The following is a 24,612-nucleotide window of genomic DNA, read 5'->3' as shown; positions in this document are numbered from 1 at the left end:
CTGGTAAAACTGTTTGTCATCTATGTAGCCCCTTCTTTGTTTAGGACCAGAATGTGGTATATTGCTACCCAGGTCGAGTCCAACTTCCTCTGATGTTTCATGGGGAAAACAAAGGAAACCAAACCCCAAATATTTGGGCGGGACATTTTCAGTGTGTGGTGAAATTTGGAACTAAAACCCTACAGATTTTAATAACATTTTTTCCAAACCCAAAATATTTACGTAGAGAGGAGAGATGCTGTTGTTTTGTTTTTCTGAAAACTGTGATGTTCCTGGGGGGGAACCTCCATGATGTTTCCCACAAAATTAAAATTTAATTATTAAAATTAAATTAATTATAATTTAAAATTTCTAACCAGCTCTAATGCTGCTCCATGACTCATCAATGTATATGAATGGTGCAATCTGAGGATTAAGTTACTTCCCAACAAGAGAGACTGTCTCAGAATCTTGTCCATCATGAATAATTTCTGCATTGTTTGCTTCCTATTATTTTAGCTTTCCGTCCTGCTAGCTACATTTCACTTTATTGGTTAGTCAAATAAGATAAAATAGGGTTACATTAAAAAGAAAATGTTTCTATCTCAGGAAAATAAAGTGGTTTACTCCATTATTTAGCTCAGCTTGGTTCAAATAGAACCCTACCCGCTGATGAGCATTTACCGAAAGGCTTCAAAGGGTTTACATTAGTAAAAGGATGGATTTTTAAGTTGAAGTGTTTATTGCTAGTTTATAAAGCCAATACAGATTCCCTGGAGTTTTCAGATCTCTTGATGACAGAATCGCACAATTAAGTAACTAAGACTCATGTTGCAGACAGCCATTTTGGGTACAGAATAACTGCCCTCAGATATATTGTTCTGTTGGGAGTGGGGGTGCAAGAAGAGATTTTTACTCATGCCCACTATTTCTATTCCTGTTTTCTTGCACAGGGATAATGGATCTTCCACATTTGGGTGGAAGAAGGTCCAAAATAAAGCTCCAATTTCTGATTCTATTCTATATAGACTTACATCACCATAATATCTGAGCATCTTCCTGCTGTGTATTAAGTGACATGATTATTTGTTCTCACTTCTTCTCCTCATTATTCCTGGGGGAATTCTGCACCATTGCACAATGCGCAATTCACGTCGCATTAATATTCTGTGCAGAATTTCCTTCACCTCCCCCAGATTTGGTAATGCAGAGCTGCTGGCTGCCACTAGGGGCCGCTGGACCCAGAAGAGCCCAGCTCCCAGCTTGCCCATAGAAGATGCTGCCAGGATAGAGAGATGGAGATGAAGGGTTCCCGGCACACCCTGAAAGGAGGAGGTGACATGCAGGAAACGCCATACAAGCACAGGGCCCAGCGTCGGGTTGTTTCTCCCTCTGGATCCCTGGGCTTTGGAAAGGGAGGAGTGCGAGTGTCTGGGCTTGGAAGGCTGCAGCTGGGCTCGGGGGGACAGTAGGGGTCCAGGTGTCTGTGCCAGGGGGGCCCTGTGGCTGGCAGGTATTTTGAAAAATTACCCAAATAACTGAAACCAGTGTGATTATATAGTGCTATTTTGACAAATTAAACATGCAGAATTTTAAAATATTGTTTTGGTGCAGAATTCCCCCAGGAGTACCCCATGGAGAAATCTCTGTACAGTGGAGTATATTGTTGTGGTTGAGGTTATTAATTATTATTATTTATTATGAGCTGGTTTACACAGCTGGAACGCCAGAGGATTTCAGTGTAGTTCCTCTTGATTTGCATCTGTTTATAGCTGTTTAAGAGAGACCTGAATCAAATCTGACTTCAGATTTCAATTTTCAGTGTAACGGCCTCGAAACCCGCCTGTCACAAGCACCCCCTCTCTGGCGGATAAGTGCCTACAGTCACTCAGTTTGGAATGGGGCAGAACCCACTGGTTCAGATTCTCTCTTTAGAAGGAATTTGATCTGCAGAAGCATTTGGATTCACCAGTCTTTTTATGAAACACTGAATAAACACATAGAAATTGCCAGATTGGATCAGACCTGAGCTCCATCTAGTGCAGTATGTTGTCTCTGATACTGGCTAGTATCAGAGGTTTCAAAAGAAGGTGTAATAACCTTCAACAGGCAGATGTGGAACAATCAGCCCTTCCCCACATCCTGCCATGATCTGTAATTATTAGAGATTTGTTTAAGCCCTGAAGCACGATGATTAGTATCCCTTAAGCATCCACATGATCCATACACTATGCCATATAAAGCTGTCAAATCCCTCCAGTTTCTTTGCAGTGCTGCTCTAACAGCTTTCCTAGGATCTACAGACATTTCCCAACTTCTCAACTCACCCAGAACAAAAGCTCAGACCAGCAAGGTACTGAGCACGCTAGCCCCAATCCAAAGAAACATAAGCACAAGCTTAACATGCTTTAGACTGTAAGAAGCCCCGTTGAAATCAAGGACCCTGGGGCTCTGGTCTCAGTTTGCACGTCCAGTCACTACTGTAAAACTAACAACATTGAACTACGGGCAAGTTTCAACCACATGCCAGGCTCCTTCTAGGATCCTTGGATTTTATATGTCTGACCCAACAGGGCTCCCCCCTTCAGGAAGGGAGAGATTGAAAAGTTCTGAGGAATCACAGCCTAACCCCTAGGCCCGCTGCCTTTCAGACCCATGACGCCCAATTTGCTCCCTTCTGCCTCCTACTGCTGCCACCCCCTTTCCGCCCTCACCCAAACACAGAGGAGTTTTCCTCTCACTCCCCTGCCCCCAACACAGCTCAGCCCCAGGGCCAGGGAAAAGCAATGCTAAAGGCTGGGGAGCTGGCTGCGTGGCCTACAGAGGTAACAGTCTCCTAGAGCTGAGAACTGTGCAGGCCGAGGAAGGGGGCAAAAAACAGGACCACACCCAGCTACCAGCCCCAGCCATCTTAACAGAAAACATCCCCCAGCCCATGAAAGAGTCATAGGACTGGAAGAGACGTCGAGATGTCATCAAGGACAGGCCCCTGCACTCATGGCAGGACCAAGCACCATCAAGAACATCCCTGACAGGAGTTTGTCTAACCTGCTCTGAAAAGTCTCCCCTTATGGAGATTCCACAACCTCCCTAGGCAATTTATTCCAGTTCCTACCACCCTGATGATTAGGAATTTTTTCCTAATGTCCAACCTAAGCCTCCCTTGCTGCAATTTCAGCCCATTGCTTCTTGTCCTTTCATCAGAAGTTAAGGAGAATAATTTTTCTCCCTACTCCTTGTAACAACCTTTTAGGTATTTGAAAACTGTTATGTCCCCTCTCAGTCTCTTCTTTTCCAGACTAAACAAACCCAATTCTTTCAATCTTCCCTCATAGGTCATGTTTTCTAGACCTTTCATCATTTTTGTTGCTCTTCTCAGGACTCTCTCCAATTTGTCCACATGTTTCCTGAAATGTGGCGCTCAGAACTGGACACGATACTGCAGTTGATGCCTTATTAGAGCTGTGTAGAGTGGAAGAATTACTTGGCCTATCTTGCTTCCAACACTCTTGCTAATGGTGGATTGTCTGTCACTTGAAGTCTTTCCAACTGGGTATCTAGCTAAAAGATGTGTGAGAGCTAAAAAAAATAATAATTACGGGCTTGATACGGAAATTACTGGGCAAGGTTTTGCTATGCAGGAGGTCAGATTAGATGATCATATTGACCTCTTCTGGCCTTAAAACTGTATGAAAAATCAGTTTTACCCAATCAGGGGTGGTAAATTGTAAGGCATTATTAGGCACTAATTGTAAGGGTAGGGTGATTGCTTGGCATCTACGCAGAACAAAGTTAAAGTTGTTTGTTTGCTGTAACTGTTCTTTTTCCATAGTTAAACATGTCTGGATTTCTTTTAAGCCTAACTTTGACACCAAATTCACTGAGTCCTCCCTACGGAAGGAAAGACTGAACCATTCGTTTTCAGTGACACTGCTCTTGAGACTTCTCCCTGTGGCTCAGCAAAACATCAAGAGCTTTCCATAAAACTAAGCAAAGGCAAATAACCAAATCTACTAAGCATGTTTGGGCACCAAGGAGGGCATTGTAATGAGCCCCTCTGTGCCTGGCTTGAGACTACAATTGGAGGTGGGCATGGTTTGCGGGAAAGGATCAGTTTGGGCAAATTTTTCAACATGAACATTTGGGGGGGGGGAAGCTTATAAATTGTTGAAATGTTTTTGTTTAAAATTTAAAAAATCCATTTTCATGATTCAACATAAAAAGTCGTTTTGAAATTTCAGCTAATTACAGCTAAAAAAAATTTTTGCAGCCAAACCATGATATAGATGATCTAGAATGTATCAAAATAAAATATTTCAATTGACCTGAATTTATTTCTTTTCCTGATTTTTTGGTTAGCAAAAAATTTCAATGTTTTGACTCCGTCCCAATTCAAGACAGGAAAAAGCGTCAATATCTCAAACTTTTTCATGGTCTAGGAAAACCATTTCCTGCCCCGTTCTGCTCGTGTTCTGGGGGCAATGGCTGTCACGTATCAGTGCAGGGAGAGCTTAATCACAGAAGCATTTTATATCCAGTGTGCAGTCTCTGTTCACTCAGGCTGGCCAGTGCTATCACACAAACAGGGAGTGAGGCCAGGCTCTGGTTTATCTTCAAGCCAGTTGCTCATGCAGCTCTCTGCACGCTCTAGCTAACCCACCCCTATCACTCAGGGAACCCTAGTGGTAACATTCTCCCTGAATTCTGCCCATGTGCTTCCATTTTCTGTGAGTACCTGAGACTTGCCCAGGTCTACACTCAGCAACAACCTGTCAGTGCCTAGTGTTGGATAAACCAAAACCAGTAGCTTGCAGATGAGGTTGCCTGATGCCATATCATTTTCCCTGCTGAATCTACACAGAAAAGGCTTTTAGTTTATGCCAGCTAAAAGCATCACTGCCGTGTAGAAAGATTTGCAATGTGTGGGAGAAAATAGTTATAATGCACATCAGCAAAAGGTACATTTTATTGCAATGGGTTTATAACAGATCTCTATTACAGATGTCCACTATTGGGGGTCTAAATGCATATTTAGTTAATGCATTTTAAACTGGCCTGTGTTTTCAATACAGCTGTGTGAATAACGGATTTTTTACTTTGTAGCAATTTCAAAAAGTCAGAAAAAAATCATTTTGGGTCATGGAATTTATTTAAAATTTTCAGGAAATCTTAAAGTAAAACAAATCAGGGTCAAACAGAATATTTCAGGTTAAAAAATAAAGTTTTGTTTTCCATTTGAGCCTTTTTAAATGATTGTTTAATAAAAAAAAATAAAGGAAATGTTGAAACTTACAAGTCATGTAAACTAAAAAGATTTTGGTGTTGCTGAATCTGCGTTTTTCCTGGGGGTGGGGTGGGGGGGGAATTCAATTGAAATTTCTTTCCAGTTCTAGTTTTCAAAGGGGATGAGTACCAGCTCCCAGGGATGTCCGTGGGATCAGGAACAGAAAAGCAGGGCTAGTGAATGAACTCTAGACAATTCACTGGTCTCTCTGTATATTCATTGACTTTGCTTTTCATACGGAACATTACCATTCTCTGTTGCCTCTAAGTGTATAGGCTATCAGGTTGGATGCACTTTAATACACAGTATGTGCTAATTCTCAGCATGACAAAGCCTTAGATGTAGTGGACTGTGTGAGTGTAATGCAAACAGTGTATTCCCTAGGATTGTCCCCTGATGTATTCCCACTGCCTTGGGTTGGTACAATATTTCACGAGGGAAGTCAGAATGAGTGTGAAGGATCCACTCTTGGTCCTTTCTTGGCTCCTGTTTAATTGTACATTTCACTTTTCCCCTGTAAAGGAAAACATGGTTGGAAGAAATGGCAGAGGGAAATCACACCATGGTTACGGACTTCATTTTCCAGGGATTCATGGATCATCCGGAGCGTCAGGTCCCCTCTTTGTGTCGTTCCTAATGATCTATGTTATCACCCTGGCGGGGAATCTAGGGATGATCGTGTTGATCAGGTTCAACTCCCGACTCCACACCCCCATGTACTATTTCCTCAGCAATTTGTCTCTTGCCGATGTTGGTAATTACTCGGTGGTTGCTCCCCGGTTGCTGATGACTTTTGTGGTTCAGGCCAAACCCATTTCTCTCGCTGCATGCGCAGCACAATTTTTCTTTGTCTGTAACTTTCTGACCAATGAAGTTTGCCTGTTGGCGGTAATGGCATATGATCGCTTCATAGCCATCTGTAACCCCTTGCTCTATAGCGTCGTCATGTCAAAGAGACTTTGTGTATTACTAGTGGTTGCTTCATACACATGTGGCTTTGTGAATGCAGTTGTTCAGACTCCATTTATATTTACCCTGTCCTTCTGTGACTCCAATGTCATCAACCGTTTCTTCTGTGACATCCCCCCAATCCTTAAACTGTCTTGCTCTGACACCCACAGCGCTAACATGGTGCATTTCACCTTGTCCAGTATAGTGGTCATGACGAGTATTCTCATTGTACTATTCTCCTACATGTACATCCTCATTGCCATCCTGAAGATCCACTCTGCCAAGGGCAGATACAAAACCTTCTCCACCTGCTCCTCCCACCTGACAGCTGTCACAATTTTCTACGGGACTGTGATCTTCATGTATTTACGACCCAGTTCCGGCTACACCACAGACCCAGACAAGATCATCTCTGTGTTTTATATAATCATAATTCCCATGCTGAACCCCCGATCTACAGCCTGAGGAACAAGGAGGTGAAGGATGCCTTTAGAAGGATGATAAACAGGAAGGTTTGTTCTCAGTTAATATAATTATTGGGATTTGTGCTTATCAATAAACAAGTGATAAATAGTGAATTCTCTGTGTCATAGCTCTGATTTCTTTGTTTTAACTGTATTCTGTGTCTTGTTCCAAAATATATATATATATTAAAAAAAAATATGGAATCCAAGCCTGTTCGTCTTGAGAATTCAGTCTCCCAGGTTCAGGAATGACCGTGAGGCTGCAAAGAATACACTGTCGAAAGGGAGCATGTGTCACGGACCCCCTTCAGCTCCCCTTGCTGGATACCCACCAGCTTGTATTGAGGGGAATCCCAGCCTGGACTCCCAGATGTTTTAAGCTGCCAGAGACTGAATGGAGCCAGTCACTGCTGCAGTCTCGGGGTTCGTAGGCACACAATCAGGGTGTAGGAGCTCTGCCTAGTGCCCTTTCTGGAGAGCTAGAACTTGCTATCTAGCTGCCTGGTCCCTGGGCTCAGGGATGACTGTTCATACTCTGCCGTAACTTAAACGCCCCCTGTCCTAGAATGCCAAAGAACAGCATGAGCCTTCTGGGTTACAGCCGAACTCCCCCACAAGACCACACAGTATGTGTAAAGAATGTAATACAGAGATGGACACTCTGAACTGGAATCTAACACTGTAGAGCAAATGCTTCACTAATAAAGCACAAGCTCATTTAAAAAAGGATACACATCCTAACTTCAATGGACCTCACTAGCTCATCCTTTCCTTGGGCATCCTCTGGGGTATCCATGTGTTCAGACAGCCTGCTCCTCCCTCTCCTCATCTAGCTCCTACATGCAGCTCCTCTCAGATCTAGCTGGTCAAACATGGCCAGATAGAACCCAAATAGAGCAGCTTCTGCCCTCTTATAACCATCTTACCCTCTGTCAGGTAACCTCATGATCAGCCTCTTCCGATGACCAGATACCTCTACCAGGCAACCACTCCTTTTCTTCCCCATCAACAGAAAGTTTAGATGGAAAATTTTCAAACACTCCCAACAAGGAACAAATCCAAAGCTCATTGAAGCCAATGAAAGGGCTCTGATTGACTTCAGTCAATATTGGGTCAGACTGCAGGAGTTTAAGTGGAGATATTCAAAAGGCATCAAACTCCATGCCCAGGGAACTGGATGTCTAACTACTCATTTTAAATGTGTATTTGATCATGGGCAGTTGTCGATTGCACTATGGGGTTTCCAATCCTGTATTAAAGTGTTGAAAGGAAAATAGCAGTGGAAGCAAAATGACTTTGGCCCACACACATATTGCCAGTTTAAGAACATCACAATGTTAATCAATAGAGTAACTTTGACGTCCTTTTATGTTAAGGCACTATAGCTCCATTCCATTTTGCACATATATGGAAAAATCATAAGCAGTATTCCTAGGAGCACAAGAAGAGGATTTAAGCGATCGATGATTCAGACAAAACTTCCCTGGACTAACCAGCGCATATCCAGTATGAATATTCAAATGTCACCGTGTGTGAGCAAGCTTGCTAGTGCTATGAATATTGATAGCCCCATCACACTACAACTTCATAATGTGTACTAGTACATCACAATTGTACATCATTCTAAATTGATTGGACTACATTCGTTCTTGATCTGTTCCCATATCATTCTCAAGGGAGTTACTTCAGGGATGAACCTGTCTCAATGTTTACAAAGTCCAAAGAAAGCCAAACAAAGCAGACCGTTGACATAATTTCAGGATTGCCAGAGAAACTCTTTCATGGGTTGGAGAGAAGATAAATAAATAAATAAAATGCCCTACATAAAGCGGCAACTGTTGTCAATGAGTAAAACCAGTGGTTCTCAGAATTCTCTGGCCTGTGACCCCATGTTAAACAGAAAAAAGGGTTTTCAATCCCTATTAAGTTTTGGGATGCTCCCCTTCCATCTGACAGTGAAAACAGGGAGCCTGGTTGTGATGACTGGAAACAACCTCCTACGTTGAGAACTCAAGAGTAAAACAACATCCTCTTAATGTCGGCACGGTGCAGCGATGAGAAAAGATGCTCTGATTTGGTGCAGGCTAGTTCTGCATGATAAAGGTCAACTCTGCATTATTCAGACTAAGTCCCTAAGCTCAACATAGAGGACTTTTCTGGGGAATTTATCGTGACACATTCTGATAACACGACCTGTCTCCCTAAGCTGAGCTTTGATAATCATTACCTCCTTTCTGGTTGCTTTTATTCTGTATGTTTAACAGTGCCCTCCACTGGATGAAATCTCAGAACTCATGAAGGATACATATGATCTTCTCATCCTCTCACCTGAACTCCAACCTGGCCTAAAACAGCAATTGTCCTTTAAGACAAATGTCAGAGCATCTTTCCGATTCTACATAGTGTCACAGACCCTCATTCATGGATCTTAAAAACACCAATTTCTAATGTAGTATTTGACTGTGTTACATTATATTATGTTCTGTACATCACATGGAGTGGCTGAGTCATAGAAATAAGGATAATGATACAGAGAACTCACTCTTCTTCCATCTGCTGTTTATTGGTTAAAATATAATAATGATTATAATTACCAAGAAAAATTCTTCCTGTATATCATCCTTTTAAAGGCATCATTTACCTCCTTGTTTCTCAGGCTGTAGATCAGGGGGTTCAACATGGGGATCACAAGGGCATAAAACACAGAGGTAACCTTGTCTTGGTCCATCACGTAGCTAGAACTGGGTCTTAAATATATACATATCAGTGTCCCATAAAACATAGTGACGACTGTCAGGTGCGAGACGCAGGTGGAAAAGGTTTTGTGTCTCCCCTTGGCAGAACGGATCCTGAGAATTGCCACAAGGATGCACATGTAGGAGATTAGGACACCCAGGAAACTAGTCATTCCAATTACAGTAGAGAAAGTGAAAAGTACAAGGTCAGTGACATGGGTGTCAGAGCAGGACAGCTTCAGCATAGGGGGCACATCACAGAAGAAATGGTTGACAACATTGGAGCTGCAGAAGGACAGACTGAATATAAATAGAGTTTGCACAACTGAATTCACAGAGCCACATACATATGTACCAGCCACAAACAAGACACAGTGTCTCTTGGACATAATGGCTCTGTATAGCAGAGGATTACAGATAGCTTTGAAGCGGTCATATGCAATCACAGCCAGGAGGCAACATTCATTGGTCACAAAGAAACAGACGAAGAATAGTTGTGCCGCACACTCAATCAAAGGAATGGTTCTAGTCTCTGCTACAAAGGTCATTAGCAACCTGGGAGCTATGGCAGTGGAATAGCCAATGTCTACAATGGACATCTGGCTTAGGAAAAAGTACATGGGAGTATGAAGTCGGGTTTCAACCATAATTAACACTATCATCCCAAGATTCCCCATCAGGCTGACCACATACATCACTAGGAACAACATAAAGAGGGGGATCTGTAGCTCTGGATGATCTGTGAATCCTACGAAAATGAACTCAGTCACCGTGGTGTGGTTTCTCTCTGCCATTTATTCCAGAAATGCTCTCTGCTGGTGAAAAAAAAATAAAGATTACAATTAATCACAGGCCAATAAAGTAATGAGTGCAGATCGCTCATAACCCCTGTGATTGTTCCTGTGAAACAGTGTATGAACATACTACAGCTGAAATACATCAAAGGACACTCCTAGGGAATGTTCTCTTTGTATTCCCCACGTTTTCCATTAGAGATAGGACATGTTCCAGCTACAGAAATATCGTGTACTCTGTGTTAGGGTGACCAGATGTCCTGATTTTATTGAGACTGTCCTGATTTGGGGGGCTTTTTCTTCTATAGGCTCCTATTATCCTCTACCCCCATCCCGATTTTTCACACTTGCCCTCTGGTCACCGTACTCTGTGTTAATATGCATTAAACCATCCAGTGGGTCAAATCTTCTATAAAATAAGAGAGATAAATTGGGAGTGTTTAGTTTAGAAGGGATGCAAATAATCTATCAATGTCTGCAAATAATCAATGCTAGAGAGTTTATTCATTGTCATTGGTTTTCTCTTCCTAATCCAAATGACCTCAAAGGGCACAAGGGATGCTCAGTGCCCCTTTTATATAGGTGCCTAAATATAGATTTGGGTGCCCAATATGACACAGCCCCGGTGGAAACGTTTGGTATCACTGTCTGTGTAGCCTTAAAGTGTCCCTGTTCTATTGGAGCCAGTGTATGTTTTACAGACATTCTTTGTAACCATGTGCATTATTTTTCCTCCCTGTTACAAATCCTCCTAGAGGTAATAACACTGGTAGGTGGTGAGGATTGTAACTGATTCTATGATTACTTTTGACTTATAGATTCACAGAGCCTAGAAATGAAAAAAATGCATCTCCTGGTGATAACTACTAAGTCAACCTGTGGAACTCCTTGCCAGAGGATGTTGTGAAGACCAAGACTATAGCAGAGTTTTAAAAAGAACTAGATAAATTCATGGAGGACAGGCCCATCAATGGCTATTAGCCAGGATGGTGTCCCTAGCCTCTGTTTGCCAGAAGCTGGGAATGAGCGACAGGGGATGGATCACTTGATGATTCCCTGTTCTGTTCATTCCCTCTGGGGCATCTGGCACTGGCCACTGTTGGAAGACAAGATACTGGGCTAGATGGACCTTTGGTCTGGCCCAGAATGGCCATTATGTTTCTATGGAATTTCACTGCCACATGCACAAAGAGATGCTCAAAAGAGAATCATAATTACATTTCTTACCAGTCCTGGTGTAGGAGTACACTCAGTAAATTCCATTGTGGTTTGTATTTGGTGGAGAAAGATATGGGCTGGTTTGACTCCTCATTAACCAGTTGACTTCAGCAGAGCTACTCTACATTCACACTACTGTGACTGAGATCAGAATCCGGCCAGTGACACAGTAACACAGTGTGAGATGTGTGCTGATGGGAGCAAAGCATCTCATGTCCGTTTGCAATCTTTAGGATAGAAAGAAAATTAGTTGGAGATAATTTGGGAGTTTCCTAGTTAGTGGAAAAACACAGGTCTCTGGATTCTGCTTGTTCCCTCTGTCTTTACACCTGTGCTAGACGAGTAAAAAGAAATGAAATTATTTTTAGTAAATATAGGGAACATAGGAATTTCCATACCAGATCAGACAAATGATGCATCAAATTCAGTATTGTCTATGCCAGGGGTGGCCAACCTGAGCCTGAGAAGTAGCCAGAATTTACCAATGTACATTGCAAAAGAGCCACAGTAATACATCAGCAGCCCCTCATCAGCTCCCCCTGCCCCCGCAGCTCCTCTGATCAGCACCTCCCCTTCCCTCCCCACACCTCCTGATCAGCTGTCTCATGGCGTGCAGGAGACTCTGGGGTGAGGAGCAAGGGTACGGCAGGCTTAGGGGATGGGGCGGGAATGGGAAGAGTGGGGGCAGGGCCTGTGGCAGGGCCAGCGGTGGAGCAGTGAGCAACCCCCCAGCACGTTGGAAAGTTGGCACCTGTAGCTCCAGCCCTGCAGTTGGTGCCTATACAAGGAGACACATTAACTTCTGAGGAGCCGCATATGGCTCTGGAGCCACAGGTTGGCCACCCCTGGTCCATGCATTGGCAGTCTTTGCTGTGTGCTTCAGATAGAGAGGAAAAGCCCTCACAGTAGGAAGTTATTGAATAACATGCCTATAGAGGCCTTTTCACCCTACATCCAGGCAATTAGTGATTGCCTCATACTCTGAAGCATGAAAGTTTTCATCCCTTGCAATGTCTGTCTCATACCTAATGTAACTGTTCTTAATATTTATAGTACGAATCAACCCCTCCACCTCCCCAAAATAAAACATACACAAAACCTGCTCAGAAGACTTTATTAAGGTTGAAAAGTTCAGCAACTGAAAATTAGGAAATGCCAGATTTGTGGGTGCCCATGCAACCTTAGTTCTGCCCTCTTGGGTGTTTGCATTATGGTAGTCTTTAATTACATTTATCACATGCTGTTTCTCCTTAGAACCACTGGACCCCTTCCTTATTCAGTGTATCGAACACAGTAACTTCTGGGTGACTGAGTAGACAACCTAAATGATGTTCTGTTAATGTAGTTTTGCATATGTAATTTCCTGGGTTTTTAAAAAGGCAAAACTCAGTTCGGTCACAACACCTCCATTCGGTATCCTCTTGGTTTGCACCTGTAACCACCTGCCCTGCATTACAGACTTCTACCACTTGCGCTACAGGCCTTCGCAAGAGCAGGCAGTTTTCCTATAGATGACAGGGGAGATGTGTAGGATCTGTGGGGAGTCCAGAAGCAGTCACTATTCCAGGTGCAACATTGTCAACGTCTGCTACTTTTTTTGGTGCTAACACGGGCCCATCTGTTTAGAATACAGGTATTATACTGGCAGGAAGCTCAAATTTTGCTCACAACTGAAGCAAGGAAGGGGTGACCGTGGTTGTCAAAAGCTATAACTCAGCTAAACCTGAATAGAATTTCATGGGGGGAAAAAACTCAAAAAACAACAAAAGCAAAGAAAAAATGCTCTTCTCAAGTGTGAGGGCTTTTTCCCAACTGAATTTCCAAAACTTGCTGCAAACAATGGAGGTGTTTTAGCTTCTCAAAAACAAGAACGCAAGAAGCAGTTAGAATGGAAAGTGCTCGGTAACCAAATACAGGGAACACGACCAGCTCCTCCAGTAGTAAATGCCGGATTCTTTTTTTGATTATTAAATATAGAGCTGATAAAGGTGCTTGATTGTGTAACCTAAGCTCACACTTCAGAGCTCTCTGTCCCCCTCCAGAGGCTGGACCACACAGAGCCAACAAAACCAGGCATTTTAGATCAGCTAGTTCATTTTTTTCAATCCCGAGGTCCTGGGCTTAATCCCTAGTGTCAATGACAGAACCAAGAGCATTGTGTTGCAAGTGATATTAAGCTGAGACAGAAATATTATGTTCCTCCCCAGAACAGGCACACAACCAGGTGTGTGACAGAAAGTTTCCTGAGGACTCTGGGTCTGGTCCTCTTACCTGCTGGTGTGCATCAGCCTTGCCCTGCAGACGGTCAGGTGGAGATGTAGTATTGTAACCTGGAATCTTGAGTTGCCTTTAATTTATGCTGTACTCATTCTGTGTGTAAATAGAGAACTTCAGTTCTTCAAATTGTCACTCCAGCACCAAATCCTCTCTAGAGTTTTTGAGCTAACACCACGATTCGTCATGCAAAAGGAACACATCTGAGACTAAATAAATGAGATGGCAAAATAAGACAAACAAACAGATTATATTTTATGGTTCTCTCTGTCTGCTAGTTATCTTACACTATTTGATTATTCTGCAAATAGATACCGTCAACATAAGCAATCCTGTAGCATCATGTACATTTTCCCCTCTGTTTTATTCTGAAGCAGAAAAGCCAAAAATAAATATCAAGTCAAAATAGCTGAAAAGCTGATGACAGGGAATCTAATTCAAAAGATTGAGAGAATATTTATTCCTACTCTGTCAAAACTGAGTGGATTAAGCCTACCTGTGGAGGAAGAGGTACGTTATCACTGATCCCAGTAGAATGATGTGTGGCTGACACAAGTGATTCTTATTTGGTTCGATGGCAACTAGGGACAAAATCCCTGAAGCAGCATGAACCTCAGAAGAGAGAGTTAAAATGTCTTTTATGTCTCCTGGAGGCTGGGGATAATAAATCACAGAGTCCAAAGCAGAACAGCTCCAACAGGAGAGACTGGGGGAGAACCACACCAGAATATCCCGTACTTCAGAGGCTAGAGTGCCCACAGGAGAGGTGGGAAACCCATGATCAAATCTCTTCTTCTGTGAGGTGGAAGGGCCAGGCATCTCAATGCTCAGAAAGAAGTAGCGGTTTGCATACTCAGAGGCTGAACAGGCACAAAGGAGCTTTTACTGCAAAAATGTAGGTGCCAGGTGAGTTTAGGCACCAATAGCATTTGGCCTCAGGTGAGTGGGGATTTCAGGAATAACAATAGGGCCTGGTTCTGGATTGAGATGCCCAAAGTCAAAATTAGATTTAGGAGTACAGATTTCATCTCTGCCACATGCCAACACTTAGATCTGGCCTACAGCCAAAAGATTTCCAGGTATTGCTCTATCTGCTAGGGATGTGCTTGTCTACTGATATGGTTATACTGGTATAATCATCAGTGTGGATGGAGTTATACCAATATAAAAGTACCATATACTGGAATAGGTCCATAGATTATAGGCCAGAGAGAATCATTGTAACCAACTACTCTGACATCCTGTGTAATACTGGCCATAAAGGAAATTTTGAAAGTCTTGATTCAGGTGAACCCCCAATCTTTGCATCACCATTCCCTTTAGCAGAGATCATGGACTAGCCATTGCACCCCAAAGCTACCTATCACATTGCATTAGTGCTTTCTCCCTATTGCTACCCTAGAATAAAGCCTTTACCCTGCTGCAACTGAGGCTATGCTACAGGGTAGAGGTGAGAGAAATTCAGCATTTCTATGTCATGGGGAAAATGGACTTTTCAACATGTGTCTGCATCCCAAATCAAGGCAAAAAAGTTAAAACATGAACATTTTGAAGAGAATGGAAATTCTGAAAAATGTCCATTTGGAAATGTCAAAATGTTTTGTTTTGAAGTTTTTGGTCAACATTAAACACTTGGACATTCCAAAACTGAAATGCTTCATGTTGGTGTCTTGACCTGACTTAAAAGGCTACTGCCTGCCTCAGATTGAAATTTATTTATTTGGAAAATTTCAGCCTGATTTGCCATTTCTGAGACTGAAGCTGGGGAAAAAAAGACATTGTTTTGCCCTTATTAAAATATATCTATCTGATGCCTTTTCCTCTGAGAAGCTCTGCTGACCTCCTTTGTAGCAGTGACTTGAAATTTGATAGGGTGGTGCCTTATGCAATTCCCAGGAAAATCAGCCCAAATGTGACTATTTAAAAAATTGTTGTTCACAGGATCAATCAAGATTTGCTAGAGCAATATCCCAGGGATTCCAGGGGCTGAGCAGGATTTTCCCAGCAATTCCAGATCTGGGCTGTTGCAGGGTTTCAAACTGGGCACCCAAAATTAGCAGCAAGTTTTGACCTTAATTTCTCTATGCCTCAGTTCCCTACCTCACAGGGGTATTTTGAAAATAAATTCAGACACTACAGTGATAAACACCATGGAAAAAAGCACATGAGCAAAGTATGAATTCTATCTTCAGAGCAAGGCTGGAAGAGTTTAAATAAGACCTGGTGTAGCAAGGCCCTGCAGGTCCCTCTTGCCTCCTACCAGGCTAACAAAGCTGTCCAGAAACCCGGGGGTTCAGTAACTACTGGTGTCATTCACCTACAGGTTCTGTTCCTATCACCTTTTGGCCATGCACAGCTTAGATTCTAGAAGAGCTACACTCTCTCTACCCTCCACTCCCTTGGCCTCCTCCAGTTTTGGCTGCCTTCCTCCCAGCCCTTTATATCGCCCCAGGCTAATTGGCTGGGTAACTGTCTCCCATTCACCAATTAGGTGCAGGTTTTTCTAGCCAGCTCCAACCTGCTTCCCTTAATGGGAGCTGGCGTGACACAGGGCTGAGTCAGCAGCTCTTGCCCAGCCCCCTGTCACACCTGAGCCCACACACTGACTGACGAGGCTAAACCAAAATCCTGAACAGCTGCTCTCAGAGTGGGCCCTGTCCATTCTCCGCCCTCGGGCTGGCTGGGAGCTTTTTAATAAAATGGATTTTCCACCAAAAATATGGATTTGCCAAATAGGAATCTTTTAGTTGGAATGTCTCCGTTTTGATTAAACATTTCTCAGGTTCAGGATGGAATTTCTGGTTAATCTCCAGAGACATAGAGAGAGCGACCCCAAAATAGCCAAATCCCAGCTATCAGGACACTCACCTGGGAAGTGGGAGATCCCTACTCAAGTCACTTCTCTGCCTAATTAAGAGCAGGGAAATAGAGTTATGTTTCCAGTATCACAGGTGAGTGCCCTAATGTCTGCCCTATTTTCTATTCTATGGTGCATCTCTGTCTCTCCTGTTGGAGCTGTTCCACTTTGTATGAATAATAAAGGATCTATTGGGACACAGAGAGAAAATCTATCTTGATAGCCCAGTGGTTGTAAGCCTGATCTGGGATGTGAGAGACCCAGGTCCAAGTGCCTGATTTGGAACAGGGTCTTGAATCTGAGTCTCCCTGGTGTGACAGTATGAACCACATGGGGGAACAAAAAAACAACAACAAAGAAACCAAGCAGCTGACTCTAATTATCTACTCCTCCCAGTGGCTGTTGTGGGTAGGAGGAGTCTGGGGGCTATATAAGCCAGACCTAACTCATTCTAGAAAAGCCAAGTGCAGAGGCAATATGCAAGTAGACTGGAGTTTGAAGGAGTGGAAAAAAACATAGCTTGAGAAAGAGGAAGCAGGAGTTGTGATCAATGTGGGGTGGGGGGAGATAGTGAGTTTGGGGAGAGTTGGGTATGGCCTGGGGATCAGTATCCACAAGAAACTGTGGGTTTGCCTACAGGGAAGAGAGCTACGGGAATGGTACTGCAGATAAATGGACATGGATGATGACAAACTGTTGCACCCTGTTCTATAAATGTTACTACATTCTCTCCAGCATTCTTTCTCCCCCAACATTTTCTGGGGTGGTCAAGTCATCCTGACTCACCAGGCAATTGCTTGGTGGCATTTTGAGTGGTGGTATCTGGGGTTTAGCTGGAGGGCACAGTCACAATAGTGACTGTCAGCTGGTCTCCCTGGAGCTGTTGAAAATCCACCAGTTCATCCCTGTGGAAGTAAAGAGAGAACAAGCAGGGATTTGAAGGGAATTTCAATACAAACAGTCCCTTCAGTGAGCAAGAGTCAAGCTAGCTGTAACCCTAATACCGTGAGATTTGTAGAAGGGAGGATTGTGTGAGGCGAGTGGGAAAGAACTGTAGGAGAAGTTGTTTCAACCTTGTGTTAGATAAGTATGGAATGTAGACTAGAGTTGAAATAGATGTGGAAAAAATAAGATATCAGGATGACCTATGTATAAACAAAATGCAGCTGTTACACATTATTGTATATAACAAAGTATAAATGCTTGCTGTAATTGTTTACCTGGAGAGAGACCTGTTTAGCTCTCTCCCTCCACACAATTGCTACAGATAATAAACTATCTGACTTGCTGCACTCCACCTGAGAGTGAGGACTCTGTTTTTCTCCGACATCCCTTATCCTAGAAGAGTGTCCTAACCACTGAGCTACTGGCTATTCATAGGTCAGGCTTCTGTCTCTCATTTTCTGTGAAGTTCTTCCAGAAGACCAGGTTTCATCTCAGTGTAGAATGGGGAAAATATTTTGAAATCTTGAATATATTCAGGGGACAGGAAATTATTTCCCCACCTATGTCTAATCTGTACCCACTTATATTAGAACTTAAAATAATTAACCTTTAAAACAATTGTCAAAGTTAGGTTTTCAGGCCTACACCACTGCCACAGAGATTAAGGAATATGCAAGCTGAAATCACACCTTGGAATGGCGCATAGATATACCCAATGAGAAAAAAACAACTATTTTTAGACCCTGTTAGGGTCCCTTATGTTAGCTCTCACTTATGATCACAGAATCATAGAATATAAGAGTTGGAAGGGACCTCAGGAGGTATCTAGTCCAACCCCCTGCCCAAAGCAGGACCAATCCCCAACTAAATCATCCCAGCCAGGGCTTTGTCAAGCCTGACCTTAAAAACCTCTAAGGAAGGAGATTCCACCACCTCCCTAGGTAACCCATTCCAGTGCTTCACCATCCTCCTAGTGAAAAAGTTTTTCCTAATATCCAACCTAAACCTCCCCCCACTGCAACTTGAGACCATTGTTCCTTGTTCTGTCATCTGGTACCACTGAGAACAGTCTAGATCCATCCTCTTTGGACAATGCAGATGATTCTTAGGGAGAACTAATTGAACAATGTCAGAATAACCACTGCATGGGCCTCTGACAAAATGCCAAGATAGAAACAGACTATCACCTAATATGCCATTGTTTTCATTCTCCAGTTGGTGGAGATTGAATTGTCTATAGAAGGTAGATCAAGAATGTCTCTTCTCCAGTCTCATAACACAAGAATAGGAGAAAAATCAATCAAATTAAAAGTTAGGAAATTCAAAATCAAGACAAGGAAGGTAATTTTCACAAAATGTATGATTTTTCTAGGCAACGCATTGCCACAAGAAGTAATTGTGGTCAAGAATTTAGTGATGTTCAACAAGGGATAGGCTATTTATATGCATATGCAGAATATCAAGAGTTATAATTAAAGAAAATATTTCTGAGAGAGAGATTAAATCTCATGTTTGAAGGTTTAAACTAATCTCCAACTATTGGAGATTAGGAGGAGACCTAATGTTGGGGGCAGCTTCTCCCACATCTGCCTACTGTGTGGTTCTTACACTTTCCTTAGAGCATCTGGTATAAGCCAATGTCATAGACAGGCTATTGGACTAGATAAACCTTGTGTCTTATCCTGTCTGGCAATCCCTATGTTTCTGAGACAGAGGGGAACCGATAGCTTCTACAGGTTTAGTTCAGTCATGGAACAAGATTCTGCCTCAGAACTTCCCCAAACTCTGCAGGGTTATGGTTAGGGTTAAGGTTGGGAAGCTGTGAACATAAGACAGTTCACACTAGCCCCTGGGGATGGATAATTTGGTGTACATCTGTAACACTGACAGACTTTGGTAGGCAGGATTGAACCTGGGACCTCGGCAGCTTAGTGCATGAGCCTTTACCACATGAGCTAAAAGCCACGTGGCTTTTAACTAAGTCTGTAGGGCAACCTCATTAATCTCCCTCTAAGTGGTCTCAGGGCCACCACATGGACAGAGCACCACACCCAGGAGATGTGTGGGTTATATATCTACACCAGGTTACGAGTTAAGGACATGATCCACCAACTGGGTATAACGAGCCAGACCACTGCCCCAATAAGGGGCTTGTGCCCCTAAGTCATTTATGTGCTTTGGGAAATCCTATGAGCATAAGGGCCAGATCCTCTTCTTGTATAAATATAGGAAGCCCCACTGACTTCAATGGAATGAGACCAATTTTGACCAGTTATGTTTCCAACGACTTCAGCAGAGCTCCACCTATTTACTAAAGCTGGGGGGTCTCACCCCTTAGCGCCAATAGAGCTAATGCTAATGCTAATGTTCATGTTGACACAATTCCCCAAAGTCAGGAAAACTTTGTCCAAGGCATCTATTATTATGGATTATAATAAGTTGCTGTGGGCCTCATTAAAACATTGTTTTTTGAGCAATTCTTTCATTATCTAATTAGGCAAGAAAATATATTGGGAATAGTTAGGAAAACAACATATGACGCATTACACAGAAACAATGTCAATATTAACACTTGCTCTGCCAGAGTAATGCATAAGTAAACATATTTGTAGTTTAACTGAAGTTAAGAAATTAGCCGAGACAGTTTGTACGGGGGCACCATCTCCCAGAGAACAGCTGTGTATAAAAAAAATAGCTGCCCCTTCTCATTAAAATCAATCTGAAAAAACTATACCAGCCCCCTTGTCATTCATTAAGGGCCCAAGCATTGACCATTGGACTCAATGGAGATTTTCCATGGATTTTCCAGTACCATAGATCCTAGTCCTGGGCATTCTTATGTGAGTGCTTCAATTTACGCATGTGAGTAATCCCTTTTGACATCAATTGCACTACTCGCATGAGTAAAATTAAGCACATGCACATGTGTTTGCAGGATTAGGGAACTTGGAAAGCACAAGAAAGGTGCTCAACACAAATGATTCAAAGACAACCGAAAACAGAATCTCAGCTTATGCAACATGAATACAGATCAGTTTGAAGACACAGCCAAGGAGAGACCTGAAAGGACAGCAACTATCAAACAGTTTGAGAAAGACGCACAAGAAAAACTGATTGAAAAAACAGTCAAGCATCATGCCAAGTCTTCAGCGGGAGCCTGCGTATCTCTAAGTGACATCCATTTAGAATCTTGCTCCTCGCAGGTCGGGCCACAAGGGAGCATACGAGATGCCATGACGTCACTGCTGGATACAGTGGATGGACATACATTCTCCCCCCAGATGTGTTCAACGCTAATGTCGGATGTTCACAGAATTTTGGGTCAGAGAATTTTAAGACGTTTCAGCTAGATCCACAAAGGTACATTAGGTAACTAAATGCCATTTGAGACATATCAGTCCAACATTTAGGTGCTACTGAGGCTCAAAGGCACAAAAAGGCTGTTGGATACCTAGTTCCCAGAGATGCTCATTGGGAGCTGAGTGCTTAACTAACCTTTGTGCTTTTGGAATATCCCTCCTTTGGCTGTGTCTACACTTCCATGCATAGCTGGATAGTTGACTCTGTACCTGCTCCTGCATATTCCTCAGACCTGCATGTAGTGTCCACATACATTGTGCTGGAGAGAGGTCAAACCCTGTGTAGACGCATATACCTGCATCCACACTGCCACTTCTGTTATGCCAGAGCAGCGCTACCACTTCAGAGGCAGTATCCCAGGTTCTGTGCCTTGGAGGAGACACTCTAGGAACTGCCTTTCTGAGTGCAGTTGCCACGGCCCATCCCTTTTACACATTTGCCCAGGGCAGTACCAGCTCATCTCTCTCCCTCTGGCCACACTGGGTGGAAGACATGGAAGGTTGGTGGTTCTGCTCCTGCTCCTTGTTAGCAGGCTTTCCCTTCACCCTCTCACTCCCCCGGGTCTCGTTACACACACAGAAAGCTGACCAGAAGTCTGAAGTGCAGATAAGTCAATGTTTATTGGGGTTAGTTTCCAGCAAACGTGTCCCATAACTCTGAGGTCACAGAGCCTTATTTCCCAGCATTCTCCACCTTCTCAGTCAGCACAATTATACCTGAAATGCACACGCACAGTCCCACCCCTTACAAATTACCGTCACGTTCCATTTCAGAGGGTCGTGGGTCTGGGGTCTTCATCCCACCCCTTCTGTGCCCCATGGGAGGGGTAAGGAGTGAGGTTGTGCTGCGGTCAGGGGCAAGCATTTCTCTGGCCTTGTAGTGTTTTACCTTCCCCCCCAATCCCTCTTTGCCCCTCCCGACTGGCTGCTTGACCTTGCCTTGAGATAGGAGTTGAGGGGTCTTCAAGTGTGTGCTCATATATCACACTCCCACCGTGCCCAGGAACACGTCTACTGCTCTTATCGGTTCCCATTATACTGACAGACCCAGCTGGCTTAGGCAAAAGCAGCATAGACGGTGTCTGCCTTTGTCCTTAGTAAGGGTCCCTTTATTCACACATATTAGTAAGTGTGTGTGTGCATATAATGTACATCAATCAAACAGGCAAGCAAAACTTAAAATACTATCTCAGGCGAAAATACAAGCCAGGATCCTACATTGGCACTCGCACTCCTGACACTCCTTCCTGAGGGACAAGTGTTCGTGCAGTGGGGTGGGTGATTGGCAAGATGCTGGATGGAATCTGGACAGACCTTTCTGACAGGATGAAGATGGCTGACCATGATGGGTGACTGACAATCTCCTCCAGCCCCATGGAACAGATATGGTGACTGCCAGTATTGCCAAGGTATGTCCATGGATGGACCCCCACTTCTGGTCCAGGAGAACCAGCACGGTGTCATGAGATTGCATGATTTTGGAAAACTGGGATGAGGAACGGTGACTTCAGAACTTCATAATGAGGGAAAAGACCTCCTTGGGGCTGTGTGTGATGAGATCACCCCAACCCTCCAGTGCCACAAGCCTCGATTTAGGAAAGCCATGCCAGTGCCAAAGCGAATAGGTTTTTGCCCTGAGGAAGCTGGTGATACCTGACCAGCTGAGACAACTTTTTCAGTTCTGAGGAAGGACTGGAGGCTAATAATGGTAAGATACAGGTAGTACAGGGTTTTGGTTGGTTGGTTGGTTTTTTTAAATAAATATTTACAGTGCCTCAAGGGGGTGGTGGGAAAGAGGTTTGGTTCCTTCCAGGGCCTGAGGAAGAGCTCTGTGTACGCTCAGAAGCTGGTCTCTCTCTCACCAGCAGAAGTTGGTCCAATAAAAGATATTACCTCACCCACCTTGTCTCTCCCTCAAGCTGAGAACTGGAAGCCTGCAAGGTGTACGAGCACTTGACAATCAGAAGTGAAAAATCAGTGATTGGCTTGGCTCCACTTATATGGCCCCATGACCAGAGTATCTCAGAAGCTTTAATATATTTATCCTCACAACATCCTTGTGAGGTAGTGGAGCATTAACATCCCCCATTTGCAGGAACAGAAAGGGCAAATCACTTAGTCTATGTCACACAGGAAGACTGTGATGGAGAAAGGAAATGACCATGTCTCCTGAGTATCAGGCTAATGTTCAAGCCACTGGAAGGATTGTTCAGGTTTCCTGCTTGAGAGAAATAGCCGGTTCACTTTGAAAAAAAGAGATACAAGAATCACCAGGGAGTTTGCACAGGTTTTGTAGGGAAAACAGTTATGTGCGGTTATTCCCAGGGGACATGAAAGATGTTCTAACAATCCCATCTGTGCCTGGCCTCATGTTCAGACTCGGTAGCACTCCAAGGATTCTGTCCCAATATGCCACAAAAATAAATATAAACAACCGACCTCCAAAAACAATCCTATTTGGGATCAAGAACATCAGACATCTCCCTCTTGTAGGTTTGTCGTTTAAGCTCCAAAGGAGATGGCATAAATTTTCTCCTTTTGGTTCTGACATGTGGATACAATTGCATTTAGAACTAATTCACGTGGAGCTCAGAATCACTGAAATCAGAGTCCTGATTATCTGAACAGCACATTTATATTGTTTTTTTTTCTGTTGCAGAATAAGCAGTGACAAGGAAAATGATGCCCATGCCACTTGCATTCTGAGAAAGGGAAGCGATTACTTAGGTAAGAATAACATATTGCAAACTAAAGGGTGTCTCAGAGTATTAAAACTTTTATTTCTATTTTTTTGAAAATGTATTTTGATTGTGAAGAAATGTGTCCAGTAGGCATATTTGCCGCATGTGTCTGGAGATCAAGGTTGTGGATTGTTTCATTAATTTTGTACAGCAATGAGGTGCAGGTGACTGACTATTCTGGAGGTAGATATTCTAATAACACCAGATTCTCAACTGGTGTCAGTCAATGTAGCTCCACTGAAGTCAATTCCCATTCATGCTAGCTAAAGATCTGGCTCATCACTCTTTATCCACAGCTGAATCAGCAACCTCCTACTCCACCCTGTCCATTTCCTAGATTTATATTCTCTAGATATGGGACTAGTCACACAGGCAGACTGCCAAAAGAAAGGAGCAGTGTTTTAGGGAAACCTCCAATTGTCACAGCTAATGCATGTTCTGGTGCATGGCATAGGAGATGCACTTTCAAAAGACATCAGTCTAACTTCTTCCCTGTTGATATACATCCTGAAAAACAATCTTTAGAAACATCAAAACTAGAGACGGTCAAAACAATTTTGATGGAGCAATTCTGTCAGAAAATGCAAATTTGACAAAAAATATTTTGCAGGAATGCGTTGATTTTGATTAAATTTTGGATGGGAACATGTCTAACCAAAATATGTCTTACCTTCTCATTTTGTTTTTATAATGTCAAAATGTTTTGTTATAAGGTAAAAATGTTTCATTTTGAGTTTATCATATTGTTTTATTTCATATTTACTTTTATATTATATTAAAACGTTAATTTAATCTATATTATATTAAAATATATTACATTACAGTATTGTTTTAAAATTCCTGAAAAAAAATCAATATTATCAAAAATATCTTTTAAATGTTTCTGAAGTGAAATTCTTGTTTGGAATTTCCATTCCTGGGTAAAGTTTGAAACGTCAACATTTCATTCTTATTTGGAATTTCAAAATTTGGATTTACCCATGGAATGCAAATTTCCTTTTCTAATGAGCT

At 42.8% G+C, this 24,612-nt stretch overlaps 2 protein-coding genes across 2 annotated transcripts in view; one reads left to right on the top strand and one right to left on the bottom strand.

Moving 5' to 3' along the window:
* Positions 1-5,899: 5,899 nt before the first annotated feature.
* Positions 5,900-6,679, top strand: LOC123368036 (olfactory receptor 1019-like). The gene has a single exon (XM_045012477.1). The coding sequence runs from the start codon at positions 5,900-5,902 to the stop codon at positions 6,677-6,679; it is 780 nt and encodes a 259-aa protein (XP_044868412.1).
* Positions 6,680-9,268: 2,589 nt separating this feature from the next.
* Positions 9,269-24,612, bottom strand: part of LOC123368033 (olfactory receptor 1019-like) — a 155,730-nt gene continuing 140,386 nt past the window's right edge. Inside the window, exons 2-3 of the mRNA XM_045012474.1 lie at positions 11,435-11,652; positions 9,269-10,228 (exon numbers count right to left, since the gene is read on the bottom strand). Coding sequence (XP_044868409.1) covers positions 9,269-10,207 — 939 coding nt within the window. The 5' untranslated portion in view covers positions 10,208-10,228; positions 11,435-11,652. The remainder of the gene's footprint in view (positions 10,229-11,434; positions 11,653-24,612) is intronic.

The sequence above is a fragment of the Mauremys mutica genome, chromosome 4, assembly GCF_020497125.1.
Source record: "Mauremys mutica isolate MM-2020 ecotype Southern chromosome 4, ASM2049712v1, whole genome shotgun sequence".
In the NCBI taxonomy this organism is placed as follows: domain Eukaryota; kingdom Metazoa; phylum Chordata; order Testudines; family Geoemydidae; genus Mauremys; species Mauremys mutica.
Note: the sequence above shows the minus strand (reverse complement) of the source record. Positions and strands in the feature narration are given on the sequence as shown.